This window comes from Pseudochaenichthys georgianus, chromosome 18, assembly GCF_902827115.2.
Source record: "Pseudochaenichthys georgianus chromosome 18, fPseGeo1.2, whole genome shotgun sequence".
In the NCBI taxonomy this organism is placed as follows: domain Eukaryota; kingdom Metazoa; phylum Chordata; class Actinopteri; order Perciformes; family Channichthyidae; genus Pseudochaenichthys; species Pseudochaenichthys georgianus.
In genome coordinates this window covers 15,457,488-15,468,607 of record NC_047520.1, presented here as the reverse complement: position 1 = coordinate 15,468,607, position 11,120 = coordinate 15,457,488, and the positions used below count along the sequence as shown (strand labels likewise).

General features: G+C 40.8%; 1 protein-coding gene across 1 annotated transcript; it reads right to left on the bottom strand.

The window, feature by feature from the left end:
• Positions 1-6,403: 6,403 nt before the first annotated feature.
• Positions 6,404-10,099, bottom strand: brms1 (BRMS1 transcriptional repressor and anoikis regulator). The gene is made up of 10 exons (XM_034106314.2): positions 9,986-10,099; positions 8,642-8,855; positions 8,478-8,568; positions 8,270-8,397; positions 8,016-8,095; positions 7,756-7,852; positions 7,268-7,357; positions 7,123-7,187; positions 6,950-6,989; positions 6,404-6,827 (listed from the first exon to the last, which is right to left on the bottom strand). The coding sequence occupies exons 2-10, from the start codon at positions 8,847-8,849 to the stop codon at positions 6,820-6,822; spliced, it is 807 nt and encodes a 268-aa protein (XP_033962205.1). The 5' UTR covers positions 8,850-8,855; positions 9,986-10,099; the 3' UTR covers positions 6,404-6,819.
• Between the last annotated feature and the right edge of the window lie 1,021 nt (positions 10,100-11,120).

Genomic DNA, 11,120 nt, shown 5'->3' with positions numbered 1-11,120 from the left:
AGAGACACGGGGAGCATAGAGGAGTCATGAACTGTTCTGCACGATCTGCACTCAGGAGGGAAGTGGGCTGAGGAGGAGACGAGGGGAATGGGTTTGGAATACGTTTCAGTTTTAAATGTTTTTTTGAAAGTTAGTGTCAACTTCCACAGACCCCAGAATGTAGTTTCAGACAGAATATTGTTTAAGATTTTACAGAAAAAGCTACTGAATTTTGAATCTGAAGAAGAAAGTAGAACCAGAGCCTAATAAAAAAACTAAACTGTGTGTGGTTTGCTGGAAAAAAAAGAAAAGAAAGCACTTTATCAATGTTGACAGCTTTAGGCTTGATGTGAAACAGATGCACTTGTGAAAATACACAACAGCATTTCTTCCAAATGTTCATGTCAAATAAACACAGTCTAAATACACTTATGTGTCTTGCTATTCTCTGGGTCTTCATGTCTTATTTGGTCTTCATTTCCTCACTTTCTCACTTTAACTCAATTATTTGTGCATATGTGGTAGTGGTCCAAGGTTTATTGGAGTAAACTATTTGAGGACGAAACAGCGTCCACAAGGTGGAGAAACCCTATAACTGCAGCTACTGTGGGATGACCTTCAACCAGCTGTCACAGCTGATATCATGCCAGATATTTATTACAGGAGAGAAACCGTACAAATACAAGCAGTGTGAGTATGTCTCAGCACTTGGTACACCAACAGATGTCAGGTCACCGGAGTAACACCAGGGGAAAACCGAGCTGAGGTTCACTTTGCAGAGGGGAAGTCCCGCTGTTTTCTTAAGGCAGAGAAACTATACAGATGTTATGAGTGTGCCAACAACGCTATCACTCTGAGCTCTGCTGGAAGAGCTTTGCCAAGAAAGGGTGTGTCATCATAAGATAATGCACACAAGAGAGAAACCATACCACTGCGATAATTGTGGGAGGTACTTCAAATGTTCCGCTCAGAGCAAAAAACGAAGAACTAGTCAGTGTTTTTTTCACCTTGTAGGCCGCTATGGTTTACATTCTCAAGTTAATGTGGTTTATTTGTATTTAATTTTAAGTTCCATACATTTGTAATTCTTATTCCCTATCTATTCTCATTTTCCTGTCAGTAAAAAAGGCAAACTAGTGCTTTGTATCTCTAGTTTTGACTTAGCTAGTCAGTGTTCATGTTTAAACCAATAACATGTTTGGCCACTAGGGGCAGCAGATAACTGTTGCTAAAGTTGCTAGCTAACATTTATCTCGTTACACATCCGGTATGGAACAACGGTAGACTTTAATTGGCGGCGTGTTTCTTTTGATTGAAAGTATGTCTCCCAGCTGTTATCACGGTTTTCAGAGCTGTGGCTGAAAACAAGTTAGTAAGAGAAGAGTAAAGTAAAACAGTGTAAGAAACGGTCCTAATTTTGCACCCCCCGGGTAGCACGCTATGTGAACGACATCAAACACACCTGTACCGTACGTCACCAACAGGTGCATTCCTGGTGGATCTGCAGAACCTCGTTAAACCTTTTTAGTTATCTGAAAAGTGCAGAGGACTGGTTGTATAATGTAGGTCTACTGAGAATAAAGGAGTAGAGCAGATAACTCTGGGGCACAGAGGAGGACTTCATACAGGAGTGCTACAGCAAATTGTTTTTAATTTCGGTACTTTATCATAGAAAATAATGGCTATATGAGTTTGCTGAATAAATGAATATGTTATTTTTATTGTTGGGGAATAATTTGCCCTGCATGTCCTCCTTCGCCAGATGACCAACCTTGAGCAGCCGTTATCTCCCATAAGGAGGGGCTGCCCTAGCATTTTGTTGATGTTGCCAGTGGCGTTTCTATATGTACAAAAGTGGTGGGGCACAAAAAACTCAGATGTCTATATATAAGCTTCTGCAGAGAGGTTCATGGCTGGTGAGGCACTGGCACTGACTCTTCAGGTTTACAAATATATTAAATCAAAATATAATATTATTTTCAAAAGCTTTTTTTGTCTGATGCTTCAATTACTTTTAAACAGACAGTTCAACAGAAGGATACCCACAAAAATGTAATTTTATCATTTAAATATTGAATTGTTCTCTCTTAGTAAGATCCCATTTTCAATAAAATTGCAGTCTTACCTTGACTTGAAGATGAAGTCCATTTGCCTATCCTTCTGGACAAAAATCTCTATTACTTTTTTGTAAAAGTCCTCCTTATCTTCTTGTAGTTTCAAAAGTCTATCATAAATCTAATCTAATCAATAGATTTATGATTCGAAAATGATAAAAGTAGGGTAGACATGTGGATATTATCCGGCTGAACAAAACGTACATTTATCTAACAGCTACATTTCCCACAGATCTTATTTTGAGCTATTTTCTAAAATCCTATGGAGAAATCTCGTTGCTTTTTTGTGGAGGGAAGCCATGCGCAGTTTACTTCCTGGTTTTAGGACGCCTCACTGCAGCTCTCTCGTCTCCTCTTCACACACCACACTTTTCGCGGCACACGTACTTACAGCCAATCAGCTCTGAATTATGTGAGATGACGTATGGTGGGGATGGCAGCACTTTGCCCCTATGGTCATTATTTTTTGCCACACACATTACATAGGAAAATACTCTGAGCATGCGCAGTGTAGTTTTTGCAGTCACCGTTCACTCAGACAGAGAGAGGGAGGGGCAGGATCAGGTTTTGTCCCACATGGCTCTAAACAGCTCAATAGGCACACACTGTAGACACTAATCAGAAGAACACAGACTAAAACAGCAATGAGACGAATCAGATGATTAAACATGATCTTAAAATATATTTTATATATTTTTTAATTTATTTTTTGCATTTTGTTGTAATCATTATTTTAATACTTTCTGCTGACACTAGGTGGGGCTGTGCCCCACCTGCCCCTAATGACCAGTCGCCACTGGATGTTGCCAGTTTATGACCAGGCAACTCTCTGTCAGAGATAGTTATTGTTGTGGGACACCTGGAACACATCCTTCTCGGGTGTAGATGACCCGGGGGGTATACTACGAAGCAGGATTTTCGCTTAGCCGGCTAAATTCAGGGGAAACTCCGGCTTTCCGGTCCTACGAAGCTGGTTCTCTTTTTAGCAGGCTAGATCTCCATGGTAATTTATGCTTAGCGGCTAACCTGGGGCCTATACTACGAACCTGGTTCAACCTAACCTGGATATGTTTGAGTTAGCCGGTTGGCCTAATCCAAAACATACGCGCTCTCGCTAAACTGTACTACGACGCTGGTTATCAAGTGGATCGCTCAAGCCAGCCGTGTCGCTTTAAACTCCGCACACTGAGCTCTGATTGGTCAGCAGGCGGTGCTTTCACTGAGTTGAGCTCTTAGCCTGCAACCTAACCTGGTCCCGACCAGGGGGGTATACTACGAAGCAGGATTTTCGCTTAGCCGGCTAAATTCAGGGGAAACTCCGGCTTTCCGGTCATCCGAAGCTGGTTCTCTTTTTAGCAGGCTAGATCTCCATGGTAATATATGCTAAGCAGCTAACCTGGTCGGGACCAGGTTAGGTTGCAGGCTAAGAGCTCAACTCAGTGAAAGCACCGCCTGCTGACCAATCAGAGCTCAGGGTGCGGAGTTTAAAGCGATCAAGTCATATTACAGGAGAAAGGAAATACAGAAAAACTGCCGTCGCAGGAAAGACGGCCGGCAAAAATCACCGACTGTGTGAACGTGAACATTAATAGAATATCACCTCCCTTCTTCAGAGCAATCTGACTATTATAACATTAGCGTTAAGAAAGCTTACTTAAATATCGGCCACAACATAAGTAACCGGATCAGAGTACATTAAGTACAGTCCGCGGCATATCACTTCATAATGTATCATATCTCTCCTTATCTGAGTCAGCTGAGCCGTATCTGGCCGTGCAACACTCACAGCGTCACATACTGTATGCAGAAGTATTATTTTAAGCAACACATTAAGTTGACGAAACACTCGAGACAAATGTAATTAAAGTCAGATCGTGTTTTAGAGACGGGGCAGTGATATCATAAACCTGTTAATGTACGCATTCAAACACTTTTTCTTTTACCAGCTGTATTCACCTTGCAGGTGCAGCTATGTGGCTTTGATCCTGGATAAAGTGTTTAAATCATGGATGTTTAAAGTTTAACTTCTTCATTTTTGACTAGTATTAAAGTTCACTTTTCATTCAGGAAGTATGACGCTGCGCTGTCAGTACGCTTCTCCATGTTTGTGATTGGTCAAATGCTCCAGATACCACCCCTTTCATGTGAACGCGCACCTAACTAGATAGGAAACGGCTGGCTTGAGCGATCCACTTGATAACCAGTGTCGTAGTACAGTTTAGCGAGAGCGCGTATGTGTTGGATTAGGCCAACCGGCTAACTCAAACATATCCAGGTTAGGTTGAACCAGGTTCGCAGTATAGGCCCCAGGTTAGCCGCTAAGCATAAATTACCATGGAGATCTAGCCTGCTAAAAAGAGAACCAGCTTCTAGTTAGGTGCGCGTTCACATGAAAGGGGTGGTATTTGGAGCATTTGACCAATCACAAACATGGAGAAGCGTACTGACAGCGCAGCGTCATACTTCCTGAATGAAAAGTGAACTTTAATACTAGTCAAAAATGAAGAAGTTAAACTTTAAACATCCATGACTTAAACACTTTATCCAGGATAAAAGCCACATAGCTGCACCTGCAAGGTGAATACAGCTGGTAACAGAAAAAGTGTTTGAATGCGTACATTAACAGGTTTATGATATCACTGCGCGTCTAAAACACGATCTGACTTCAATTACATTTGTCTCGAGTGTTTCGTCAACTTAATGTGTTGCTTAAAATAATACTTCTGCATACAGTATGTGACACTGTGAGTGTTGCACGGCCAGATACGGCTCAGCTGACTCAGATAAGGAGATATGATACATTATGAAGTGATATGCCGCGGACTGTACTTAATGTACTCTGATCCGGTTACTTATGTTGTGGCCGATATTTAAGTAAGCTTTCTTAACGCTAATGTTATAATAGTCAGATTGCTCTGAAGATGGGAGGTGATATTCTATTAATGTTCACGTTCACACAGTCGGTGATTTTTGCCGGCCGTCTTTCCTGCGACGGCAGTTTTTCTGTATTTCCTTTCTCCTGTAATATGACTTGATCGCTTTAAACTCCGCACCCTGAGCTCTGATTGGTCAGCAGGCAGTGCTTTCACTGAGTTGAGCTCTTAGCCTGCAACCTAACCTGGTCCCAACCAGGTTAGCTGCTTAGCATATATTACCATGGAGATCTAGCCTGCTAAAAAGAGAACCAGCTTCGGAGGACCGGAAAGCCGGAGTTTCCCCTGAATTTAGCCGGCTAAGCGAAAATCCTGCTTCGTAGTATACCCCCCTGGTCGGGACCAGGTTAGGTTGCAGGCTAAGAGCTCAACTCAGTGAAAGCACCGCCTGCTGACCAATCAGAGCTCAGTGTGCGGAGTTTAAAGCGACACGGCTGGCTTGAGCGATCCACTTGATAACCAGCGTCGTAGTACAGTTTAGCGAGAGCGCGTATGTTTTGGATTAGGCCAACCGGCTAACTCAAACATATCCAGGTTAGGTTGAACCAGGTTCGTAGTATAGGCCCCAGGTCCCCGAGCCATAAGCGACAACAAATGTGATTCAGTTTCACCTGCTGTTTAGTCTATTGAAGAATGTTGATTATTACACTCTGAACTAGTTAAAACCTGAAGCTACAGAAGAGTTCTTCAGAATTGATTGTGGCATCTCTACCGTGTGGTCAAACCGTGGCCCGTGACATGTCTTGTGAATTCTCCGGCCGAAGCTCCAAATAAACCGTCAGTGTTTGCCATCAAAGCTCCAGCTCTCCATCGTGTCTCTCTTTGAGTCCTGACTCCAATTGCTTCAGAAGTTTCCCCCACAACTATCATATTATTTGACTTTGTTGGCATTACAATCTATTGCAAACAAACCAAAACCTTTTATATTAAAGTGAAGTCAAGAGTTTATATTATTAATAACACATCTATAGTGGGTATTGTGCCAAAATATATGGAAATGCATCACACAATGATAACATAAGTTAATGTACTTGACAAAATATTGGTCACAAGAAACTATTGTCAACAACCACTGCTAGCATTAGTGTTTTGTAAAATATAAGGTATATATAATTAATACATCTGTGGTGTCTTCCTTGGCTGTTTTATTCTGCCAAGAACTATAAATGGAGTGTTTCGTTGTATTGGAGATCGGGTTACGGGGTCAACAAGTGTATCTGTTGACATTCAATGCTTCTTATTTAGCGTACAGACACAAGTACATCCACCTTCTCACTTAATTCTCCGCATTAAGCTATATTGTAAAATGTCAAACCTTTTCTTAAGAGCATATATAGTGTGTGCGTGCAGTCATAAAACAATCACATGAACACGTAAAACTTTGTGTCACAAAATATTACAACTTTAATCACCATTATAAATCGTTCTATAAATACATGGTTTTCATATCATTAAGAATTTATTTTAAATAGCAATAGATAAAAACAATTAGTCGGTGGTTGGTCAGTGGGTTCAAGGACGCGGATTAAACAACACGACAATCTTCTGGGTCTTAATGAGACAAAACTGTAACAATTAGTGGATGTCACTGTGTGTGTGTGTGTGTGTGTGTGTGTGTGTGTGTGTGTGTGTGTGTGTGTGTGTGTGTGTGTGTGTGTGTGTGTGTGTGTGTGTGTGTGTGTGTGTGTGTGTGTGTGTGTGTGTGTGTGTGTGTGTGTGTGTGTGTGTGTGTGTGTGTGTGTGTGTGTGTAGTTTGGTTTCTTTGCCCGGGTCTTCAATTCGATCCTCCTTCATCACCGCTCTGTAAGAGAGAAATTAGAAAGGCTTACAGGAAAGAAATCTAAACAGTGTGAATATTGTTGTCCTTTTTTTACCAGTTAAGCTAAATATGTTTAATTGCAAGGAAGTGTCAGGAAGACTTACTTTCTAATTTCATTTTGAGTGGTGTCAGTGCTGCCGTTGCCTGAAAAGCACACAGAAACAATACATGTAGCTGCTGTGGGTGGCTCAGTGCTGTGACATGAAGGTCTTAAATCATTGTTATTTTGTGTAATGCCAAACGCGGAGAAATGGAAGAGCAGCTTCTCTTTTTGTACCTTCTTGATAGCATTCCAGTCTTCAAGGATGTCGATTTCCCTCAACATGTAGACGATGAAAGGCCCTGTGAGACAGAGAGGTGTTGGATCAAATCACAAACTACAAAAAGACTCTGTCATATAAATATGAAAGAAGAAGTTTTACCTGAAACCAGAGCCACTTTCTTTTTCCTCTCCGACCGGCCCAGCAGGTTCTTTCTTTTACACTTCTTGCCCCTCGTCTCATCACTCCACTCTGGAATGAGACAAATAAAACGTCCATTACTAAACTCATCTCACTGTTAGATTGATTTATTCAGACGAAATAGGCCCCTTGAGGCAAATGTGTGATAATGGGCTGTATACATGAGAACAAACTTCAATTAATGGATTAACAATCATTTAGTACACAGACTTAGCATAATGTATTCACATTTTTTTTTTCATCTTTCTAAAGTTCTAAAAGTAATGACTTCTTGATGGAATGCAAATGAAGATACATAATATGATCTTTTTATGGGCATAATTCAAGTCATTTACTAGATGTATTGAAGCCGAAATAGATGTAGTAGTAATTGTGGGTATATAGATGTAGATAGGGGAGGTCTATCAGCAAACAGTCCTCAGATGGCAGTGAAAGATACTGATTTGTACCTGAGGTGAGGTCTGTATTCTGTCTGTCCTCCTCCAGTCTTCTGATCTTCTCCAGCAGTTCAGACTTCATGGCATCTAGCAGCAGCGACCGCTCACTCTGTAGCACACAATCATACACAAATACGTACCAAGTTTGTTCAATAACATTGGCTAAAGTGTATGTGTGTAGTGTATTATCTGTGTGTGTGTGTGTGTGTGTGTGTGTGTGTGTGTGTGTGTGTGTGTGTGTGTGTGTGTGTGTGTGTGTGTGTGTGTGTTACCTCCAGGTGCTGCTTTGCTCCTTGTAGTTCACACTCGTTCTTGTGTTGGATCACCTGCAGACACAGCTCTCTGTACACTCCTGCAGTTAAAGACAGAGAGGATACTTTTAGAATTGTTTTGACAAAGTTACCATTTATCGATTATAACACAGACATCAACAATTGGTTCCTCGGTCCAAGCGGCTTGCAGTGTAAACCATGAGAGAGAAATCACTGCTCATCATAATTTAGTTTTCTTTGTGTGTTTGACGTACCGGCCACTTGCGTTCGTATCTGCATGCTCTCCTGCAGAGCGACCAGAGGTTCTCGGTATTCTCCAGCCTTTCCTGTCAGCACCTCGTCCAGCTTCACCTTAATCTGATTCTGCCGCTCTCGAAACAACCTGCCATCACATAGGAGTCGTTTTGTTCTTCTGTCTATCCTTCATATGACGGATTATTTCACACCAGAGGGACAACTTACTTTTCCTTTAGCTCCTGAAATTGCTTTTCCAGATCCATCATCTCATCTAGACATTCTCCTCTCCTCCGCTCACAGTCTTCATCGTCCATCTCTTCACAGAGGAAGACAAGTGAGAAACAGTGCATTTACTCATGGAGCAATTTAGCAGAGCACCTGGATCTTACCTGAACTCTCCTCTTCGTCCTCTTCCTCACTATCCTCCAAGTCGCTGTCCCTGTCCTCTGCGCTCTCCTCCATGGTCTCCTCTCCGTCTCCACCTTCTCTTCCGTCCTCTCGTGGGTGCTCCACCTCTCCGTTGGCCTCAGGGAGTTGTGACTCTCCTTCCGCCTCCATCTCCTCCTCCGGCTCCCTCTCAGGGGGCTGGGCTGGCATGGCAGACTGAGAAACATGCACACACAAGTTTAAAAGTCAGCCTTCTCTGGTGGACTGATGGTCGTTTTATACACTGGCTAACTCATTCGGACTTTTATACGTTTGCATTTTAGTTGAATAATGGTGAGAGAAATCACAACTGCCTTCCACACACTGACACTGTTGTATGACGGGAATTATATATGTTTTCCTTATCGATTAATCTTCATATTATTAGTTGATGAGTAACAACACTGCAGCTGGGTTATAGTAATAGGGTTACTAATAGTAAACAGTTTACTGTAAACCACAACAAAGAGCACAGAAAGCAGATAAAGGGATGACTCATATTATTATTTTGGTGAAAGACCAACTTGTCAACTGAATTGTAGCTGATAAATGAAAATTTTTTTTTTTTTTAAACACTGGGACATCGCACTACCGCTCCCGTGTCTGTCAAGCCAGATAACAACACGCAAAACAGAGAAAGACCGGAAATGACCCGGTTTTGTTTGTTAAAAATCAAAAACAGATAATTTATCTCACAGTTCACTATGAGCGCTTTGTAAAAAACATATTACAAATGAAATAACATGAGGTTATGTCCTTCAACATGTTGCGTTGTACATTAATAGGACCTTTATTTTGTAGCATTACCGGAAGTACCATTTCCATAACTTGACCACTGGCAGCTTCCGTGATGTCATATAGTAAGAGACGTTAAATCGACGGAGGTATTTACAGTAAAAATAAAGACCAGAAATATGCCTAAACCATTTAAAACTGCCTGTCCATTTACCTACAACCCACAATAAATTAACCGAGACTCCTCTTTGCATTTGTATATCGAATTCGTGGCAGATAAAGCACAGTGAACTGAGTGAAGTCAAGTGCAACACTAGCTAACGATTGAAACCACAGCGAGGGACAGACTGTCTGCTCATCACACTGTCCGACTGTTGAAGTTCATTTATCGGCACATATTCCCTCTATTCGTAGGAACAGCGTTTAGATGACATTAATCCCAATGAAGAATCGCCTCATTCTGCATCCATCCTCCAATTGAACACGGATTAGCAAATAACGTTATCTGTTCAAGCAGGCAGGCGGAGCTGTTAGTAACAGAAAGTCTTCCCTTCTCCGGACCCCTCACTCACCTTCTCCCTCTGCTCCGCTGCACAACGTTAAAGTATCATTTTCTATATTTACAATTTAAAAAGTACTTCCTCTTCACTTCAGTACCCAGTTCGACACTTTGCCGGACTCTACAACCCGTCAATCCAACCAATCAGCGCCGAGCCGTAATGCTGTAGGGACCAATAGGAGAGACCGCCCCCAAACGTAGTTTGTCCAATCAAAAAGCTCAAGCAGATTCATAAGGCCAATCAGAATCAAGTTCGATGCTGTAATCCATCAGAGTTGGCCAATAGGATGGACTTTATAGAAAATACCGCGCATCTCCTTTTTTTCAATTTTAAAATAATAATAGGAAGTGGGATTACACATGCATTATAATAAATACAACGATAACAGCCGTGAATTATTACAATAATACATGTTTTTTTCACAAAAATGGACGTATCCTTTTTAATTTATAATATTAAATCATGTTTTAACAAAACATGTTTTGGTTCAATTCATGAAGTTTCAATCAAATTAGTGTTGGTAGATTCATTTTAAGAATAACTTATTTATCGCAAAGGAAAACAAATCTGTAAATGTCATAAACAATATGATGCACCTCGTGTTAAGCATTCTTCTTACATTAAAATACAAATATAATTCAGTTTTTTCTTTTTATACAGTGCAAAATCATAATATCATTTATCTCCGGGTCTTTCTCATATAAAGCAGGTATAGACTGTACTCTTTATCATGAACAACAATTCCTAGACATATTTTGCTTCCCACCATGGTATAAATAATTTCTTCAATTAACCACAAGGTGACACTAAAGTAATACACCATGTCTAGACAGCTATTCAATTTATGTCGGAATTCATATCATCTAGGCAGACATTTTGGCCTGTTATTGCCTGAACAAATTGTGGATGGAACAAAAACAACATTCATGTTATTAAAGCATCTGTGCAACCTACTGGGGAAAATGTTTTCTATTCAAATAGTCCTATAAAGAATGGGTTTTAGTCTTTATTTATTCATAGAAGTTGTTAATAAAGCACATAAAGAATATAAAAAGTAAATTAATTATTTGTTGAACTATGTGCAAGCTAATATTCTGTTGTATAATTGTAGGTAAGGCTAAGGTTTTCTGAAGCAAAGAATGACAAA

Bases quoted from the DNA above. Each gene is read 5' to 3' on its own strand.
- brms1 (XM_034106314.2), bottom strand. From the start codon at position 8,849: ATGCCAGCCCAGCCCCCTGAGAGGGAGCCGGAGGAGGAGATGGAGGCG. The intron at 8,569-8,641 runs GTAAGATCCAGG...TCCTCTGTGAAG, and splicing joins GGACGAAGAGGAGAGTTCAG to AGATGGACGATGAAGACTGT. The intron at 7,358-7,755 runs GTACAAATCAGT...GTCTCATTCCAG, and splicing joins GAATACAGACCTCACCTCAG to AGTGGAGTGATGAGACGAGG.